General features: G+C 38.8%; 1 protein-coding gene across 1 annotated transcript in view; it reads left to right on the top strand.

Moving 5' to 3' along the window:
- Positions 1–21,770, top strand: part of NDUFAF2 (NADH:ubiquinone oxidoreductase complex assembly factor 2) — a 34,073-nt gene that overhangs the window by 11,513 nt on the left and 790 nt on the right. Inside the window, exons 2-3 of the mRNA XM_072359350.1 lie at positions 4,352–4,441; positions 11,618–11,658. Of these exons, the coding sequence (XP_072215451.1) occupies positions 4,352–4,441; positions 11,618–11,658 (131 nt within the window). The remainder of the gene's footprint in view (positions 1–4,351; positions 4,442–11,617; positions 11,659–21,770) is intronic.

Below are 21,770 nucleotides of genomic sequence, written 5' to 3' on the forward strand. Positions count from 1 at the left end.
AAAAAAATAGAAAAGGAAAAAAATGTGCCAAAATGGTAACACTTGGAAACACTTGCTTTTCTTATGTCTCTAACCAAGTAAAGATTTTTTTACTTTTGGTGATTTAAATATATATATTATATATATGTGTGTGTATATATATATATATATATTGTTTTGTATACTATTGACTTGAAGTACCAAAAGATATGGAAATATATCCAAATGTGAACAATGATAATTAAGCTCCTATGTGCATTTATTTTGTTATTTTGAAGCACGTGGCAATACCTGAAGAATGTTACTTCACCTACTGGATGAGAAGAGAGAGAGGTTTGTTGTTGTTGTTTTAAACAAAATAGTCACATTCAGCATGTGTCAGGTTGACATCAATGTTTAAAGATAGGGCCTGTTAAAAAATAAATAAATTACGGACCACACCACCAACTTCAGAGCCATGTTGGTGTGCTTAGGTGGAGTCTGTCTCCTGTCTTAAATGTTAGGAACTCTGTTTGCATCTAGCTGAGATGCTGATAAGAGTTGTGTAGTTGCTTTGCAGGTACTTTACCATAGTGCAAGTTTATTTTTTGTGGTATATTGATGTATCTGCATCTTTGTTTTTTTTTCCTGACTGGATAGTGGGCTTAATTGATTGCTTTTGTCTGCTCTCAAATATTCTGTCTTGAGCTATACCAGATAGTGCAAACACAGCTGTGAAGCATAATTTAATAACTTTCATGATATAATAAATAACATATAACCCTTACCCTTTATTTCAGAAGTTGTGCTCTTGTTTTTACTTCTACATGCTCTGCAGTGGAAAGCAAACAAAATAGCATACTACTATTCTCTAATCCTTCAAGTACAGTGCATAATATTAACTGTAACTGGGTTCAGGCCTTGTATATTACTGAATGTTCTTGGCAAATCTCAAACCTGTAATCCTTCTGTAAAATTTTTAAAAACTTATTAAAAAAAAATATAGCATTAGCTCCTTTAGTGCAGCCAACTGTAATAATTCCATTTATACTGTTTAAAAAAAAAGAAAAAGATGGCAAATGAGAGTTTGTGAATGATGTATAATTGAAACATAATTCATCATTCAAACCAGAATGTAACACTGCTTTGTTGGGTCTTATTGTTTAATTGATGTTCTCCACAGCTGTAACTTTCTTTTCACTTACAACTCATACCCTTGCTGTCATTTGCCATTTCTCTTCCCTGCATGACTGCATTTTTGTTTATCTTCATGCATTCTTTTTATTTATGAAATACAAGTTACTGTGCCATTTCATAACTACTTGCTAAATTCACTTTTATACATTCTAAAACCCTGTTTTAAATAGGTTTTTCATACATTTACAGAAAATATGTGGTACTTCATTCCTGGATTATTATTATTATTATTTCACATTTTGGCAGTAATTGGTAGAAAACAGTTTCTTGAATCTGATAGACCAAAACAAACTAAAAGACCAGTTGGGAGTAAGCTTCTACATGCCAGAGCACCAGGCATCCACCAGCTATTCAAGAAGTGGTGTTTGTACTAGCTTTATTTGCACCTTTGTTGGAAAAAGGATTGTGATATTGCATGCTTCCAATATGTTTATTGTAGATTAATTTACAAAACAGAGATTTTTTTGTAATGGTATATTATCTGTTTGGGGCTGCCACCCTCATATAACTATTGCATTATGTTTTTGTCTAGCTGCATGCTAGACATTTTGTCCAGAAAGACAAAAGCTTTACTGAAATCCAAAATGATAGTATCAGTTGGCATCCTTTGGTCAACTAGATGAATGACCTTGTTGTAAAAGGAAATAAAGTTAATTAAACAGGACCTTCCCTTCATGAATGTGCTGCCTGTGACCAATGACCGCATTGTCTTTCAGCTGGTTTTCAATAACTCCTAGCATAATTTTCTCCATAAGTTTCCTAGACACTGAAGTGAGACTGCCAGACCTGTGATTGTCAGTCTTCTTTCTTGCCCTTCTTGAAAACTGGAACAAGGTCTCCCAGTTTTCCATTCAACTGGGACCTCTTCAGATTCCCTAATTAACTCAAAAATAATTGAGAGAAGTCTTGCTATGACATTGGCCAGTCCCATGGATTTAAATGCATCTGGGTAGAGTGGCAAATCTCACGCTAGTTTGGGGTTGCCTGGGAGTTAATCATTCCTTCAGTCATGGTTTTCCACCACAGGCCATCTGGTGTCCCGGAAGTCATCATCCATGTTGAATACAGAGGCACAGATATTATGTTTTGTCTGTGTCCCTATTTCTAAGGTGACCTTTATTCTCAAGAACAGTGATGGCATCTACATAGTTGCCACTTCTTGATCTTTTGTAATTCCTAAGAGGTGACAAGACGCTAAAGAGTTCTGTGTAGGTGATGCTGTATCTCATCACCCTATGCAAGTATTCCTAATTCTCAAATTCTTACTGAAGTAATTTTTTTTTTAATGAATTTTTGGCTGTTATTCCTTGCATTTTTTGTTTTTTTATAAAATCCAAGCTCACAAAACTTGAAATACTAATGGTAAATAGTGGTTCTTATGTTGCTTTTTGTAATTGCCTCCTATGTATATGCTTACCAGTGAAGTTTCTTGAGCTGCAGTAGCAATGACCACAACTGTTTACTCAAAAACAAAACCAACAGCAACAAAAAATTCTATAGTTCTCTCAACTGTCAAAGATTTTTATTAAATCTAAAGAGGCTTCGGTCTGATCTTGTATGAAAAAGCCTACATAAATTGCTTGCTAGTGGAGGTTTAACGAAAGAAACTTGGGGGACAAGACAACCAACAGTTCTAAATTAATCAATGTCATAAGTGCTTTACAATTGCACAGTAGTACTGATGAAGTTTATGTCTCTCTGCAATTATTCTTCAAAATAACCTGTTTGGGAAATAATTTTCTGACTTTGGCTTTACCATGTAATCTAATTGTGGGAAATGGATTTTTTTTGCGTGTCTAATGAAGGCTTTCAGAACAATGTGAAGAAAAGCAGATTAGTTAAGAATGCACTTCACTTGAGGATGTGAATCCTCATATCCTTGATACAGCATCAATCACAGTTTGTGTTAGGAGATGGAAAAATACACTCCTTTATGTTTGTTTGTGTTAGTTTAATCTCACTGTTCTTGTATCTGTAAGAAACTGGAATCAGAATCATACAATGGTCTGGGTTGAAAGGGACCTCAAAGATCATCTGGTTTCAACCTCCTTGCTATGTGCAGTGTCACCAACCACTAGACCAGGCTGCCCAGAGCAGCAATTGTTTAAACGGTCCTGTGTTTGCAGTAAAATGTGGTGACTTTACAGTAATGAATAACAGTGCTAATTTCTAGACTCATACAGGATCAGCAAAATCTATGGAAGTTCTTACTGTTTTGCTGAACTTAACAATGAAAAATAGTATGTAGAGATGAATAAATTGCAATGACTACCTCTCAATGTGGGGGAAAAAAAAATGTTTTAGGTGGGTATTTATTTTGGTGTTTCCTCAGGATGTCAAATTGTAGCAGCCTCGTGGGTCTGACTCAAAGAGGCTGGGGAATATTTTCTAATATCTACTAGTTTATAAAGATTCTAGGACTTTAAAAAGTGAAGGCTGCAGTGATTAAACAATTCTACATATATTTTTAAAAATCTTAAATGGTCACTATGTATTCTTCAGGCAGTGTATCTGTTGTGTTCTGTATCACCAATTAAACCTTAGTTTTTCCATTTTGGCTGTTGCAGAATCTGAGGGGGATGTAGATCCAGGTTCTCCACGGTGGCTCCTCTTTTTATGTATTGAATATTTCCTATCAGAGTGATCTTAATGTTTTTCATTTTTTAATCCAGTAAACTATTAGTTGTTATGCATGTGGAGAGACTCGTGCTCAGAGCTGTTGGCACCAATGGGACTGATGTGGCTTGAACACTTGGCAGAGCTCACCAGTGAACTCTTTGCTATTTTTTTTTTTTTGCCTCTAAGCATTTCCAAGTTTCTGAACCCTTAACAGCAAATGTGTATGTGGAAAATATCTGAATGAAGGGAAAAGCAGGTTTAATTGACAGGTCCTTAGAAAAGTGTTTTCTGAAGGAGTATCAGACTTGAGGTAAAATGAGGTAGACAGTTTGGGCCATTAATAATCCAAGTGGGTGGTAAAACATACAAACTTATGATGAAGTTACTGAAATAGATAGCATCTCAAATAGGTATCTTGGTGGTAATCATTTTCTTGCTATTCAAATCCTTCATTTCTTATCTTTCAGGCATCATTACATTTGTGTTCTTTCAAAATGGTAACATAATCAGCAATTTAAACATTGTATGTATGTATATATATAACTATTTCTTTTTCCTTTTCTCTCTTTTGTTGTAGGACAAATTAAACCTGAAAGAAGGTTTGTAGAAGCAGTAAATCGGCAAGCATACGAGTATGAGATGGGTGACTTTCCAACAGAATGGGAAGGTAAATCTCAAATATTTTGGTTTTATTTCAAGATAATTTTGTCACTGAATTTGGATTAATTTTTTTAGTGGAATGCCTTACAGTGTGAATAGGCAGTCTCTTTCATTTCGAGTTACTTTTTTATAATTGCTTAGATATGAGTTCTTAAAGGGACTCCTTTACAAATAAGGATAAATAGTGTTTAGGAAGTCAGTATGTAGTAAAAAGGGAAATGAAATCTGCCTGATTATGGCTTTCTCCTATTAAATGTGAAAATATTTGTACTTGAGGGGGATCTGATAGAATAACCAAAACTGTGTTAAACTTGCCAATTATGCCTTTACTGTGGTGTCAGTTTGCAGGTCAGGTCAATTATTGGTGGCACAGTGATGGGGCTTTTTTTTTTTTCATTAATTTAATGATAGTATCTGACTTCTAGTACTCTTCCTTTCACAGTCTTGTAGGGAGTTGGAGAGCCTGTAAAACAATGAATGTTTTTTGGTTTGTTTTGTTTGAATGACAGTTTTCATTCTATGTCCCAAAACTTTAGACAAATTTGGAGAAGCTAGAGAAATTCCTCAGGCTTAACTGAGTAGCCTTTGGAAGAGAAAAAGGAAAGCAGGATTGTATGTTGTTCCTTTTACTCAGGAGTAATGTTAAGTATGATTTACAAACTCAGTATAATCAAGGAAACTTGAAACACAGGAATTCCTCAAAAAATAATTTTTTTTAAAAAAAAAAAAGAGCTAACCAATTTTTTAGTTTTTGTTCATTGTCAATTTAATCATCATAAAGAGTTTTTCGGAAACTTAAAGTAATTTTCAGTAGCCAAAACTAATACTAATTCTGTATATGAACAAGCTGTTCAGGAACTTCTGGTGTGTTTGCTACTTATTGGGATGTGAATTAGTGATGTGGAATGCTCTCTACTTCTTTCCTGCCTCCTGTAAAATGAAAAAAATTCTGAGTAAGAAATGGGCAGCCTGGTCTAGTATTAGGTCTAGAGGTTGGTGGCCCTGCATGCAGCAGGGGAGTTGGACCTTGATGGTTCTTGAGGTCCCTTCCAACACACGCCATTCTATGATCCTATGGAAAGATTATAGAGTTCAAGTAACACTATAGAAGCCAGGCAACTGAGTGGGGATAGTTTAACTCAGGTTTCAGATGCACTTTGGTGAAGGCTTTTTGTAACTCTATCCTTTTAGTTTTTCTCTTTAAGAGGAAAGGGGAAATGTGATTCTTCCCAGGCTCTCAAGGTCTGTGCTTCACTTTCAGTCTGCTATCTTCTATCCAGACATTTGAAAAATTCCCAGTGCATTCTTCTTGTGGGTGTTCACTTAATAGTTCATGCTGTTGTGTACACTGATCATTCCAGCAAATATTCTAAGGCTGCTCAGGAGGATCTCTGAAGCACTTAATGTTTCCTCTGAATACTAAAAGATTAGTATAAGATTATATATATAATAATAAGTCTCTATAATATTTCTTATTATTATCTTATTATCTAGTTCTCTCTTTATTCTTTAATTTTTTTTAATTTTTTTTTTTGGGGGGGGTGAGGGGGGTGAGGATGAATATTGTTTTCTGAGTCCTCTCTGCCAGGCACATTCTTACTTCTCCAGGAGCCTTCTCTCCAAATAGCATGCGAGTGCTCTGACATTTACAATGTCTCTGCTTCAGTTTTGCCCACACTTTAAGCACTAGCATTCTCTTTTCCAGCCCTCTCAGTCTTGAAGAATTGTGCTAAAATCTGTACTGCTTTGTTTCCACTCCTTTTTTTTATTTTTCTAGAGAGCTGCTTTCACCTGTGCTTGGTTCTGCCAGGCACAGCTTTGTCACTTGTAGCTAATCCACTGTGACCATGTCATGTAAAGCCAGTCATTTCCTTACTTCATGCTGTATGGCTATAAAAAAGTCTTGTAATCTATATGAACAAAAGTACTGTCCCTGGAAATATTTAAGGGCCAAAAACTTGTATGAAATCAGTCATGCTCAGGGACTGTGAGAGCCTGAGTTGAAATTTGAAGGGGGTCCAGGATAAATCTCATTGTATTTCTAAGACATACTGCCTGTACAACTAGTAAACTAAGGGGCTGATTTTGTAGCTCTGTTTATCAAGTTACAAACATTAAATAGGTTGAGGCCGAGTAGGAAGCTATAAAGCAAGTAGATGTACCAGATTGCAGGCTCAGTCTGTGCAGGCTGTTTCTCAGACTTAGGAGAGGATGTTTGAATGTTAGTCCTGGAGGTTTACTGAGTATAGGGCTGAGAGGTTTTCTCAGAGTTTTTCTCTTAAAGATACTATTTTTAAAGTCGTCTTCAGGATTACATTTCTGAATTTAATCAGACCCGTGGATATTACAAAAGGCTTGAATGTCCGTTAAGGCTTATGTTGAACTGAAACTTACTCCATATTGTAAACATAGAATTGTAATTCCTTGTATTCTCTTTAGCATTAACTGACTGTACACTTTCTACACTGTAGTTTTGAATTTAGAAAGTAATCCTGCAGAGAAGGTCTTCAGGGTCCTGGTGAATGAAAAGCTGTACATGAACCAGTATTGTGCACCTACTAAGAGAGGGAAGAATGAGGGTAGATGTTAGAATTTTTTTACATGGGAGGTGGTGAGACAATGGCACAGCTGCCCAGAGGAACTTTGGATGCCACATCACTGGAAGGGTTCAAGGACAGGTTTGATGGGGCCCTGGGCAGCCTGAGCTGGTGGGGCGTAGCCCTGCCTATGGCAGGGAGGGTTGACATTGGATGATTGTTAAGGCCTCTTCAACCTAAGTTGTTCTAATAATTCTAATCCCTGCACACAATTTGAAGATTATGTATTTTTGCTTTGCCTCTTGTATTTTAGGACAAGGTAAAGAAGTATGCTTTTCCTTTCCCTAGGCAATATGGATGTAGCCAACAGATAACCTTTCTGTAATGTTAATTCCAAATGTTGACCTGCCATAGAATACGTAATTTACCTCCTCAGGACATGTCAGTAGTGCTCCCAAGAGGAGATCGGCAATTTTACATGCCTACAGTGATTCCTGAGATTGCATGCTTCATGCAGCAATAAAGCTCATCTACTCCTTGTCTTTTGTTTTTTTTCTTGGTAACATTCAGTGATTAATGGTAGTCTTAATTTGAATGCTCACTTTTGCATTCATTACAGTGCCTTATGTGCCAGTAGGAGTCTTGAAGTTCAGTGAAAATCCTGTGCATACTAATAAGAATGCAAATGAGTGCTAGTGAAAGAACACAAGGGTCTTAAGGTACAAAACATCCAGATATCTTGCAAAATTCCTTTTAGACAGAAGTGGCATTACAATGCATGCAGAAGGCAGGAAATGCCATCCAGATAAATTAAAAGCACCACCATAATTAGTTGGAAATGGAGGCAATCAATTCATTTTACTAAAGCTTTGGAGGGCCTGGATGACAGACAAGCATGTTTTGGTTGCAGTCAATATGTACATGTAAACTTTGCTGCTTTAGCCATTTTGAAGCATTTTGGCTGACAGTTCGGGAATCAGAGATAGGATGTTCAAAATATTTTCACCTGAAAACCATTGGGATTAAGTATATTAAATTCCTCCTGTTCTTCCCCCTGAAGAGTTGTCAGATGTGTGATCTAAAAATAATAATAATAATAAAATTAAAATTAGAATTAGAAAAATGTGTTGCTTTTGAAGTATTGACAAAACTATTTGAGACTGAAGTAAAATAGAGCGAATGCACTGAGTTCAAATGAAAATTTCTCTGCTTTTAATCTTGTATCTTGGTCTGTGCTTTATGTAAAATGTTTCTGAAATGGATTTTTGCAGAGGAAATATTGTATATTAAAGCTAGGCTCATCTTATGACTAAGAAGAGATTCTAGTCTTAAGAAAAGATTCTAGTACATTTTGTTATACGTCCCTCTCAGTTACACAGCAGTGAATAAATTTTTCATTAAATAATGATTTTCTGATGCATTTCATTAGAGATACAGTGAATGGTAATTTGAATGGTAAAGTGAAATTACCTGTAGTAAATTGGAAAATGGTTTCCATTATTTGTGCCAGCAATTTTTATGTGGACTTAAATGAACAAAGTTTGTAATCCTGACGTGTTAAAGCTGATAGCTCCTATATTGCATGTATTCTAGTGCTTTTTATAGATGGAGAGGAAAAACAGAATCATAGAATGATAGAATTGCTCAGGTTGGAAAAGACCTTCAAGATCATCAAGTCCAACCACAACCTAACCATAGTACCCTAACTCTTACAACCCTCTGCTAAATGGTATCTCTGAGCACCACATCCAAGTGGTTTTTAAGCACGTTCAGGGATGATGACTCAACCACCTCCCTGGGGAGCCTGTTCCAGTGCTTAACATCCCTTTCTGTGAAGAAGTTTGTCCTGACATCCAACCTGAACTTGCCCTGGCACAACTTGAGGCCGTTTCCCCTCATCCTGTCACCAGTGGAGCTTTCACTGTAAGCACCTTTCAGATATTGGAAGAGAGCAATAAGGTCTCCCCTCCGCCTCCTCCTCCCTGGACTAAACAGCCCCAGTTCCTTCAGTTGCTCCTTGAAAGGTGTATTCTCCAAGACCTTCACAATACTTGTTGCCCTCCTTTGGACCTGCTCCAGAATCTCAGTGTCCTTTCTGTATTGAGGTGCCCAAAACTGAACACTCAAGGTGAGGCCTCACCAATGCTGAGTACAGGGACAGGATGACATCCCTAGTCCTGCTCACCACACCATTCCTTATACAAGCCAGGATGCCATTGGCCTCCTTGGCCACCTGGGTGCACTGTTGGCTCATATTCAGCAGACTGTCCGTCAGCACACCAAGGTCCCTTTTTGTCAGGCAGCTTTCCAGCCACTCCTCCCCAAGCCTGTAGGGTTGTGTGGGGTTGCTGTGACCAACATGCAGGACCCAGCAGTTGGCCCTGTTGAAACTTGTTTGCCTTGCCTCATTGATCCAGTCTATCCAGGTCCCTCTGTAGTGCCTTTCTCCCCTCAGGCAGATCAACACTCCATTCCAACTTGGTGTTGACTGCAAACTTACAGAGGATGCACTCAGTCACCTCATAAAGATCACTAATAAAGATGTTAAGTAAAAGTGACGTTGTTCCAAGCACTGGGGGACACTGCTCGTGCCTGGTTACCAACTGGCTTTGACTCCTTTGACCACAACTCTTTGGACCCAGCCATCCGGCCAGTGCTTCACCCAATGAAGTGTATGCCCATCCAAACCATGGGCAGAGCCAGCTTCTCCATGGGGATGTTGTGGGGGAGATGATAACTGTATATTGTGGGAGAGCATGGTAACTGTATGTGTTATTTGTGAATTTAAATGGATACATGTTGATAATTGTATATTTGGATAATAGTAGGAGAAATAAATAGAAGACGGTTTGGTTGTTTTTGAGTGTTTGTACTGACTGTGATATATTAATGAATGAAAACAAGTTACATAATGCTTTGGATTATTGTAATGGGCCGGTTTGCTTTCTATTACCATAAAACTTTTGTAAAAAATTTGATGTTGCTATTCAGTACTCAAGACAGTTCCCCCCAGTTGCATATTTGGATCTTATCTTTGTTAGGACCAAAAGACTACTAGGAAGAGTTGACAGGTGTTGATATTCATAAGCATATGCATGACCATTTTAAGAAAAGGTGTTTCAGAAATTGTCAAGAAACAAACAACAGACGCTTCATGTAATCGAAGATTTATTTTTTTTTACTCTATAACCTTGAATTAGAGCTAATGGCTTTGCCATGAAGGCTGATTTCTAAGCTGTGTAATGACATTTTTCCTGTTTTAATTCCATTCTTGCATTAATTTTAAGCTACTCCTCCTTAAAATCAGTTTCATCATGTTGCTGAAGCAGAATAGTGTTAGTGGTTCATTGTATGCGTAATTGCATTTTCAGTAGTCAGGTGAAATTGTGGCTCCATGCAGCTGTTTGTGCTTTGGACTTGCTGCTTGTCTTATTTCAGTTCTCCTCAAAATCCAGTGGAAATGGAAGATTAAAATTCAAAATAATCCCTTCCAAATAGCATTTCTGAAAGGAATGACCAGGAATATGGTGTATGTGTGATAATAAAAATGCCATTTTTGTTCTAATTTTCAAGCAAGGTAACAATTATCCTTTGCCTTTCGTCTGCTTTCCTAACGTTTGTCCTGCACACTGCTGTTTGTATGCTTCTGCTCATTCATCTGAAAAGTAGAAGTGGGTAAAAAATTAAAATGTCTACAAAATATACTAACTGGCACCTAGCAATTCTGTAGATTCAGCAGTTTTGATAAAACATTGCAGTTCAGTAGTGGTACTTTGGAAGAGAGATGCATATTGACCTGTTCACAGTCAGAGAATTTGTTTGTCTAACAATTTCTCTAAGAGGTGGATGAATGAAGCAAGATTGGACATGGTGCCACTTCTTTGTCTGCAGTGGAATCCCCCTGGATTGCTGCTTCCAGTCAGCTCTTCACTGACAGGCAGCTTGTGGTAGGAACAGACGTACAGCTATTGATTATAGTTCATGATGAGAAACCAAAATCACAGGACAACCAACACTGTCACAGCTGTAATTCTACTGCTGTCCTTTCTAACATGAATTTGCTGAGATTGAGGGAGCATCCCTTCTTTCCCTCTGTTATCCTACCTCGCCCTTGATGCAACAGGTAAAACCTTGTAGCCTATCTGCAACTGAGCAGACAGAGCTTATGCAAGTTTAGGTCTATATTTTACACCCCATGAAAGAACTGTAGTCAGCCCTAATGTCTATAAGAAGGTTTCAAACTTTAATGGTGCCTGAGGCATATACAGGGGTCATTTTTCTTCAAAGTAGTCTAAAGCTTTTCATACTTTTCAGCAGTTACTGTGTTGTTTTCTCAGGGTGAAACTGCTTTTTTGCATAGCAAGCTTAACAAAAGACTGGGCCTTAAGTCCTGTTCTGGCATTCTAGGTAGTGTGTAAGCTGTGCTCAAGCTCTCATAACAGGAACGTGTTTTTTTTCTTTTTTCTGTGACGGCTGATAGGACATAACATGTTGGGACTTGATACTTTGGGAAATGCTATATTGGCTTGCCACGTTGCGGCAAATCTTTATATAAATGTTTGCTTTCTGTTACAAAGTCAATATCGCTTTGAGTTGTAATACTATCTGTGATCTTGGAAATAATCCACTTGATTTTTATTTTGCAGCTTGGATAAGAAAAAAAAGAAAGGATCCACCCTCCATTGAGGTAAGAGATGAATCATCTTTAGATTTTCAATTGTGGCAGTTAGAACCACAGTAATTATTTTACAGTGGACTTATTTGTCCTTATTTGTCTGGTAACTTACTCTGGGGAGAGAAGTTAGTGTGTTGCTTGCCTAATTTAAGAAATAACATTAAGATCTGATCCGTGATCATGGAAATACATGGAAATAAAACCTCCAACATTCTTTGTTTCTTTTATTTCCTTGAAATTAGAATCTTTAAGATAGTCATAGTGATTCAAGAGGTTTTTTGTTGTTGTTGTTGTTGTTTTTTTAATTAGATCAATTCTCAAATTACTGCTGTGAATTTTTAGGGCAAGTCCTCTGTGTATTAGTACAAACTTTTTTTCAAGGTAGCCAACATTGAAATGCAGCATTCAGTTCCAGTTGCTAGCATTTTTATCAGTACAAGCAAACAGATTGCATTAGCATTGTATAGTACTGAGATGGGGGAGTTGCAGCCATGTGGTGGTTTCTAGTGGAACAAAGAAGGCTTTTGACATGGTCCCCCACCACATCCTCATCTCCAAATTGGAGGGATGTGGATTTGATGGGTGGACGACTCGATGGATAAGACATTGGTTGAAAGGCCGGAGAGGGTGGTGGTCAATGGCTCTATGTCCAGGTGGAGGCCGGTAATGAGCAGTGTCCCCCAAGGGTCTGTCTTGGGATCGGTGTTCTTTAACATCTTTATCAATGACTGATGATGGAATCGAGTGCACCCTCATCAAGTTTGCTGATGTCACCGAGATAAGTGGTGCGGTTGACATGAAGGAAGGGATGCCATTCAGAGGGACCTTGACAGACTTGAAAGGTGGGCTCAGGTGAATCTAATGAGGTTCAACACAGCAAAGTGCAAGGTTTTGCACTTGGGCCGGAAGAACCCCAGGCACCTGTACAGACTGGGAGGAGTGATCCTTGAGAGCAGCTCCGCAGAGAAGGACCTGGGGGTCCTGATGGATGAGAAACTTAACATGAGCCAGCAGTGCGCTCTTGCAGCTTGGAAGGCAAATGGGATCCTGGGCTCCATCAGGAGAGGGGTGGTAAGCAGGGATAGGGAAGTGATTCTCCCTCTTTACTCTGCTCTTGTGAGGCCCCATCTGGAGTACTGTGTCCAGGTGTGGAGCCCTCAGTACAAGAAGGACATGGAGCTGTTGGAAAGGGTCCAGAGGAGGGCTACAAAGATGATCAGGGGGCTGGAGCACCTTCCTTACAAAGACAGGCTGAGGGAGCTGGGCTTGTTCAGCCTGGAGAAAGGAAGGCTGCGGGGTGAGCTCACTACAGCCTTTCAGTACCTGAAGGGAACCTATAAACAGGAGGGGAGTAAACTCTTTGAAAGGGCCAATAATACCAGGACTAGGGGAAATGGTTTTAAGTTGAAAGAGGGTAGATTTAGGTTGGATGTTAGGGGGAAGTTCTTTACTAGGAGAGTGGTTAGGTCCTGGAACAGGCTGCCCACGAGGGTTGTGGATGCCCCGTCCCTGGAGGTGTTCAAGGCCAGGTTGGATGGGGCCCTGGGCAACCTGATCTGGTAAACGTGGAAGTTTGGTGGCCATTCCAACCCGGGTCATCCTGTGATTCTGTGATTTTGCAATCTATGTAAAGAAGCAAAATATCCTATCCTTTAAGGCTAATGACTTTGTAGAGTGAATTCAGCTTCTGATCTGTATATGCATACATATGCACACATTTCCACTTCTTGCCCTGGACTTGCATTTTAAGTTGCTAAATGTCTGCTAGGAATGATTAAGTACATAGAGCCTGGGTTACTACAGAAGATTCAAACTGACAGCCAGAGGGATGTAAACTTGACTTTCATCAATAGAAATAATTGCTTTGAATTCATTGAAGCTGTGCTGGCATGCTCTGACCAAAGAATCAGTCACTTGGGTCTTCTGAAATGCACAGACTGTGAAATGTTGTTCTGCCTACCTGTACATTAGGATGAGCTTTTCATATGATGCTTACAAGCCACAGATCCCATGCAACTTACAGCTTTTCAACTGTTCGTGCCTTTTTTCACCCTTTGCCTTTGAGGTTGCATAGGGCTATACTACATGCACAAATGGAAGAAAATGTTAAATTTATCCTCAGAAAGGAATTCATACTCCTAAAAAGAAAACCCACAGACTTTTTTTCCCTCCCTCCTCAAGCTAAATTTTTGTGCAGAAGGGAAACCTCAGTAAGCATTCCATCAAAGCTTAGACTGCTCTTTTAAGTAGCCATGTCCCATATATGCTATATTCATAAAAGTTTTGTTGTTGAAAGTGTAACATCATGTGATACTTGAAGGCATGAGGTGTTTCATGCCTTTTATGCTGCCATTTCCAAGAGACAAACTGTTGTAATCGTGCTGAGATGAACCTACTCCAGAGAACATGGGCAGCCCTGGTTTTAGAATTTGTATAATAAAGCTCCTTCTGGCACCAGGACTGTTGATTATGTTCCCAAAGGGAGTCTCTACAGGTGAAAGCTGTGGATCAGTAATGTTCGGAATATTACCTTCCAGAAAAAAAACTATCAACAGAGGTTGAAAGACTACTGGGAGTAGTGTTACAGAGTTAACAGAACTGCTTATCCCTTCAGTTTCATGATCTGAAAACTATTTAGCAGTTAGGTATTTTACCTGCAGGACAGTGCATCGACTTTATCAGAGCAGAAATATGATGCCCACAGTTTGAATAGCAGTTACCTTTTCTTTCAAAAAATCTCTTGAGTTGGATTGTTTTGGGTATGTTTGGGTTTGTTTTTGTCCTGCATAAGGGAAGCTAGTTTAAGTATACATACGTTAAAAATTCTTGCTAAAAATTTGCAATCACTTTATAAATGTGATAAGCCTATTTTTTTTTTTTTTCTGTATTAGTGTGGGGTGACATGCATGTTCTTCTTTCCTACCTTGATTTGAGACTATTTTATCACAACGTAATTGTGAAGGTACTGGCGAAGCACATACGAAATACAGTTTGGTCTGGTGTGTAGAACTGGTTGGCTTTAGTGCTTTAGGTACACAAAATTTGTGGGCAGCTGTTGTGTATTGTATTCCCGTTTTGACAGTAATGCTGATATGTTAAACTGCTGTTTGGCAGCTGTGGAACCAGGGAATATTTTTAACCGTGTTTCTTTTTGAATCTATGTATAAAAAATGTTGTTCTTTTACATATTTCTCTTGGGACTAGACTGTTTCTGTTTTGTGCCTGAATGACATTTTACTCTCAACGTCATGTTGTAACACCGCAGAACAACATTACAATTCGCTTTTTTTTTATAATTGTCTTTTCTTTTAGCCTGCTCCTTTTTTTTTTTTTTTTTTTTTTTTTTTTTTTTTTTTTAATTTATATTGTATCTTGAGCTTTATGTTAAGCTTCATTAAAATTCCTGTTCCACTTCTGTGATCTATTTGCTTACTATCCCCATGTAGTATTTTGTGGTGGGTTGGTTTTTGGATTTTTTTTTTCCTTACTTATTTGTCTTTTAATCAGCTCTCAGCTGTGGGTGATAGAGGTTGTCAAAATGCTCAGACTATTAGATCTCCTGATGAGATCTATGATAAAACTTGGGAAATATAGCAAAGCTTCACAGATCAGCTGAACACATCTTGCTGTATCGCAGCATCGTCAGCACCGGTGACCACCTCCTGGGAACCAGTGAAATTTGTAGGCCAAGGAGATGTGGTTCAGAATCATACATATGTCAGTCGCTGAAGTGAGGGTGACTGTGAGTTGTCCTTTTTTACATTGGTCAGCATGGCAAACTCATGACACCATTTTTTCTTCTGACTATAGATTTCACTTCTGGCATAAAACACGGAATCTTAGTGTTTCATATTTTTCAAGTTTCAGTTGCAAAGGAAAAAAAAATGCTCCTGAAAGGTAAGGGGGAAATCCTTCTCCTGAGGACACTTTTTTGGTCTCCTGTTGCTGTTCCATTCACCAAACTGGAACTCCCCACATTTAAGAGATGTTGAACAGTCTATTACCAGTTAGAGTGATCTGGCTTTTTATGTACCTTCATGAATTCCAAGCAAAGTTCTGCTGTCAAGAACTTCTTAAGACTTCGTTGATAGAGCAGTTTTCATGACATTCACAAGAATTCTACATCTCTTGCACTCATTATTGGCCATTTATTTAAAGTTTGAGATATTAAAAGGGTAATTAAATAAGTGGTAGCTTATGTTGGTGCAGATCCTGAGATGCTGAATGCGTAAGATACTTAGTATAAGCTTCATTTTTGGTGCCTATCTTGATAGAGAGGTGCTCTTTGTCACTCATCTTTATATGATCAATTCTATTTAACACATAGCCAAGTCCTTCCTAATATAGGTAGTGAGAGTAATATCATTAAAATTAGCTTAGATATCTTGTACTGAATTGAATCAATTCAAACACATTGAATCCTCAGCTTCAAAGCCTGGAGTTAAGGAACTAAGGGGCACATTTTTAAGGATGCAGCAAACCTTAAAAATATCCAGTATCTAATGTATTTTTTAAGCTTTTTTTATTCGTGACTTACAAGCTTAATATTTCTTATCTCAGTGGACATCAGATTGGCAGGTTCTATTAAACTGAAACACAAACGTTTTTCAGTTAATTTAATGCATTTGGAAATGTAAACCCTTTTTTTTTTTTCCCTGTAACAAACCTTGTGGCTGTGCACTATTTCTGATAATGTCTTGGGGGTACCTGAGTAACTCAGCTGTGCTTCTGACTTTCTGATAGAATGAGGACAGGAGAGAACCTACAGACAATCTTGAAGTACCAGAGAAACTTCTTGTGACAATGCTAGGGAAACTGACATGGAGTTCTTCTCTGGACCTGCCACTGTGATAGTCCACGACTGGCACATGAGTACCTACTGAAAAACTGAATAGCATTTTGCATAGTAAATTGTGCATCTTTTCAGGAAGGATTATTACTCAGTTTGAGAGGGCGTTAAAACTTGACAATACGGAACTGAGCTACAAGAGTCTGAATAAAAAAGAGCGTTCGGAGAAGTCACTGTGACAAAGAGACTGAAGCAGCTGTTATCTTTTAGACTTTTTCCTCTCATCTACTTTGTCATCAAGTCTGAAACAGAGGTGAGCACCAGCCTTCATGGGAGACTGAGGGATCAAGGTCTCTTTACTTTCTCTTTCCCTGTGCTGCATATCCAAAGTAATGGAGAGAGGGAGCTGCTGACAATTTGCTGCTGTCTGTGTGGGTGGGACTGCATGGGGCATTGGCACTCTCTTCCAGCTCACTGTCAGCACAGCTGAATGGGCTAGGACAGAGAAGTAAAGTGTACCAAGACAAGGGCTGGTACAGATTACACCATATATAAAGCAAGGGGAAAGCAGGGACAAAACTGAGACTTCAGCTACAGCTTTGCTTTGTAGGCACCAAGGCTGTATGCTGCCCTTTATTCTGGGCTAGTTTGTGATTTTTGCTGCTTCTGTACAGTTTTAGCTGTCTTGGACAAGTGTTCGATTTTGTTCAGAAATCTGGATTATGTTATAAAAGTAAATCAGGAGCGTCTACTGAACTGCATTTAAAACTAAATCTAGGATTCTTTGTAAAGCATGATTGTACATATCTTGGTAAATAGTATATTGATCTAACACACAGTGAGTGATTGTGGAATGCAACTTCTGTGCTGTTCACTGATTAAAATCAGTAATTTGGATAGTTTATGTGATATACATTCAAAGGTCAAAAAAGCCATTCTGCGAAGCCTAGACAATGAAAGATGTAATAAATTGTGATGTATCCAACAGAGAAAATTTGGATCAGTTTACTTTTGAATTACATGGGGTATATCCTTCTAAAAAATATAATATCAGATGTACGGAACGTAGCCCGTAGCTTAATATTGCAACTGGACAAAGATTTGAGGAAACAAAGCAAAAAACAAAACAGCTAAATAAAGCAAATCCTAGATCGATTTGACAAATGCTGGTTGTTGATTAAACACAGATATTTAGCAAGTACATTCTATAAAAAATTACCTGTCACCTGGTTCAGTGTTTGATTTAAATCAGTATTTTAACAATAAAGATAAGCTTTCCTAGTTCAAACTGCTCTTCTGTGTCTGCCATACACTGACACAGCCCTCCATTGACCACATCATTTGCTATTCCCAGCCTGGTCCTGCTGTGCTTATGCTCAGTTGTTGAGTTAGCAAGACATGCTCCACGTCAGAACATGCAGTGCTTCCCAGCAGTGAGGGAAGTCAAGCCTCCTGGTCTTGAAATATGATGTAACAGCCTGTTATCTCATCTTGCCTATTTACCTTGTGAAACTGGAAAAGGGAGTTTTGTGACCCTGTTTGTCAGTAGTGCAAAATGAATGATTTGACATAACAGCTAGCGCTTTGCTGGACTTCTGATTATTTTGTCAATAAAGAAAATTTCTGATACTTTGAGTTGTCTCACATTCAACCTTTTGAGTACCAATGTTTCGAAACAGATTTCTTCCTTTCAGCTTGTTGTTTTTAAAGTTTTTATTCTAAGAAGTATTCCTGCTACCTTTAGATATGTGTTTTTAAGAGGTCAGAATTAGAGTTCACTTGTGATTAAACAAAATATTTGAACTAGGCACTAAAATGTGAATGTTCTCTGGTTTCTCTTTAGTTTGGATGGCATTAATCTGTCCAGATATTTCTCAGTTCTAGCACCAAATAGTAGCAAGCTAACCCTAATGAAATCGAATGAAATCAAAGTATATCATTAAGATAACTTAGAAAGTTGGAACAAATTCTAAAACAACATAAGCTATTTTTCATTTACTCAATACACAAACCCATCTGAAATGAACTGTGACATCTTTGCTTAAAATTAGTAATACATTAAGCCCTTGTATCTGTGGGTCTGGGTGTAGTGTCTTTAGAAAATCATCTGAATAGAACAAAACCAAGCTGGTAACAGTCTGTTAAAGTAGCCTTTAAAAAAAAAAAAAATCCTCTGTATATTATCACATTGGTACTGTGTGTCTGACCACCTGCATCCTTAGAGACAGCTGCTCGGAAGTCAGCATTGTCCTTTGCTTTCAGATTGAAAATGGCTTACAGGAGGCAAATAGCACTATAACCTATTGACAACTCAAAGACTTAGAGCAATACAGGCAGGAACAGGAAGGGGAGGAGGAGTTCCTCAGATTGTGGAGTTCAGGGTGCAGCACTGAAAGGGTGGAGTAGAGGCATTTGCCTGCAAGAGCTACTGTGCAAGGACTGATAACTACAGAGTGAGACCCCAGGTGTGGGAATAAGCAATTAAAGAGAAACCCCGTTTGTATTTGTAGTGTTTTCCTACCAAGGTAAACTAATTTTATTCATTCTGTAAGGCTCTTTTTTCATTCAGAAGGGGTAAAGCAAGAGCAATATGAGATCCAGTAAGAGTGAAAGAATGGTCCACTTCAAACATTCAGTCTACAAAGCAGGTTTTCTGTGTACAGCCCAATAGCCACTGAAGGTCCTCTTGGTGGAGTCAGTTTTCTGAATTTTTCTCCTCACTAGGGATCGTAATTTCCAAATAGCAGAGAATAATTAGCAGTACATCTCATCTGCTGGAGTTAAGTGAGTTAAGCTGAGCAAAAATACAGCTTGCAAGAGTTTTCATGAGAAGTGTATATTGCTGAAGATCCCTCATTAGCTCACTGAGATGTAACAGCTGAAACAGACAGAGCAAGGTCACATGCCAGCGGCATGAAACATGGTATGGTCTCTCCTACAGCAGTGCACTTGGGAGCTAGCCACATGTCCTGGACTGCACTCCTTCCATGAGCAGTCTTTGTTTTTTTTTCTTTGTTCATGTAGCTTTTACTGCTAGTAAGACATCAGAATACGTGGAAGAAATTGGTTTCTGCATGAAGAACAGCTGTTTAAAACTCCATGTAGGTCTACTTTGGTATTCCCTTAATAATAATAATAATAATTTCTTCAAGAAAATCTTGTAGATATGTTAAGGACTAAGAAAAATATTGATTTTTCATTTGTCTGTAATAAGGTTTCTATAAATACTGCCATATAGGTATCTAATACATATGTTCATATGTTCCTCCACCTTATGAAGGAGGAAGGGAATAAAATGAGGGTCACTAGAGATGAGCCTGCAGGAACAGTGCTGAGACAGAGACTGGGACTGAGACAGATAGCTCAGTTGAATTGCATCTACACCAAGACACACAGCATGGGTAATCAACAGAAGAAGCTGGAAGCCATCATGAGGCAGGCAAACTATGACTTAGTTGCTGGGTAAAGGACAGAATGGATGGCCAGGCCCAGAGAGTGGTGGTGAATGGAGTTACATCCAGCTGGTGACTAGTCATGAGTGTTCCCAAGGGGCTAGTATTGGCGCCCACTCTGTTTAATGTCTTTATGAATGAGGGGATTGAGTGTACCCTCAGTAGCTTTGCAGATTACACCAAGCTGGGAAAAAGTGTTGATCTGCTGGGGGGAACAAAAGCCCTTTAGAAGGATCTGAACTGGGCTGAGGCCAGTTGTATGAGCTTCATCAAGACCAAATGCTGGATCCGGCACTTCTGTCATGACAACCCCAGGCAGTGCTACAGGCTTGGGCAGAGTGGATGGAAGACTGTGGAGAGGGTGTTGGTCATTGCTAATCTGAACATGAGCCTGTGAGGAGTGTCTGAGGGAGCTGGGATTGTTTACTCTGGAAGAGGCTCAGTGAAGACCTTATAGCTCTCTACAACTACCTGAAGGGAGGTTGTGCCAAGGGGATTGGCCTCTTCTCCTTCGTAACTAGTGACAGAATGAGAAGAATAGCCTTAAGTTGTGCCGGGGGAGTTTCAGGCTGGGTATTAGGAAATATTTCTTTACAAAAGAGTGGTCAGGAGCTGGAGTGAGTTGGCCAGGGTGGTGGAGGAGTCACCATCCCTGAAGGTGTTCGAGAAACCTGGAGGTGAGGTACTAAGGAGCATGGCTTAGTGGGCAACATTGGTGGTAGGTGGATGGTTGCAGTGAGTGATCTTAGAACTCTTTCCCAGCCTTAATGATTCTGTGATTCTGTGGTTTTAAATGTTGCTTATACTTTCTCTCTCAACTTTTTTCAGTGTCATACAGTTTAATGCAGTTCCTAAAAGCTGGAGAAGGAAATGCACTGGTCTGTTTTCTCCCTAGCTTTACCATACTTGCAACTTGTAGAAAGCTGTACAGAGTTTTTCTCCCTATATCACAGTTCTAAGCTTCCTTATTAAATGGCATCGGTTACAATTAAATTGCCTTTGAATTCAAAGTATAAAAATTCGTTTCACATTTCTGCTGTTTTCTGATATTCCTCTCAGCTATCTGCCATAACAAGAGCATAGGCAAGGTTTGTTGGCAGAATGTACAAATCAGCCTTCTGTATGGAAGCGTATGGTAAGAGATAAAAGACAAACATCTGTATTTTCCATGGCTGTTTTCTTTGTGTTTACTTTGGGAGTTCTTTGTATCCCTGAAGCACCTGTATTTTTCTGTTATTCTTGTGGATGGGCCAGTAATTACACTTGCTTCAAGTTCAATCAGCCAAATTGCAGTTCACAGGGTCAGCTTTATTAGTGGATTTCCAGCTTTAACCTGTACCCAACCATGCTTTCGTACAGTTCTATAATGTTGAAACAGCAAGTTGTACAAGCCTTCTCTGAACATATCATGGAAGCTTTTTTGGCTCTGCAGTAGGGTCACGTATCAGATAGGGTAGTGGCTTCAGCTGATCAAAGTGAGGAGATAAGCTTCTCCACTACATCACTTTAATCTGGATTTCTTTTACCTGTGCAAGGGCTGTAGGTGCAATTTTACAGTGTTTATGAAGGCACTGCGTTTATTTTAGCTAATGTGCCAGGTAGATAGGTAGAGTTAACATACAGCCAGCCTAAGTACTGGTGCACCTGGTATCCACCCTGCAATGCCCAGTTGGCCTTGGTTGGCCAAGAAGTCAACAGCTGAAGGTGTGTTGGCCATGCAGAGCTGTCTTCTGGATCACTGGGGCAGGGTTTACCTCAGGCAGTTCCATGTCTTTGTTTTCTTTATGCTAGTATAGAATTGGTTGATTTGTTTTTCTCCTGAGTTACTAGTCTCATCTCTGTAATTTCAGGTCTGTCCTAATTCCTTAAAGTTATTTTACTCC

Source organism: Excalfactoria chinensis, chromosome Z (genome assembly GCF_039878825.1).
Source record: "Excalfactoria chinensis isolate bCotChi1 chromosome Z, bCotChi1.hap2, whole genome shotgun sequence".
Classification (NCBI taxonomy): Eukaryota; Metazoa; Chordata; class Aves; order Galliformes; family Phasianidae; genus Excalfactoria; species Excalfactoria chinensis.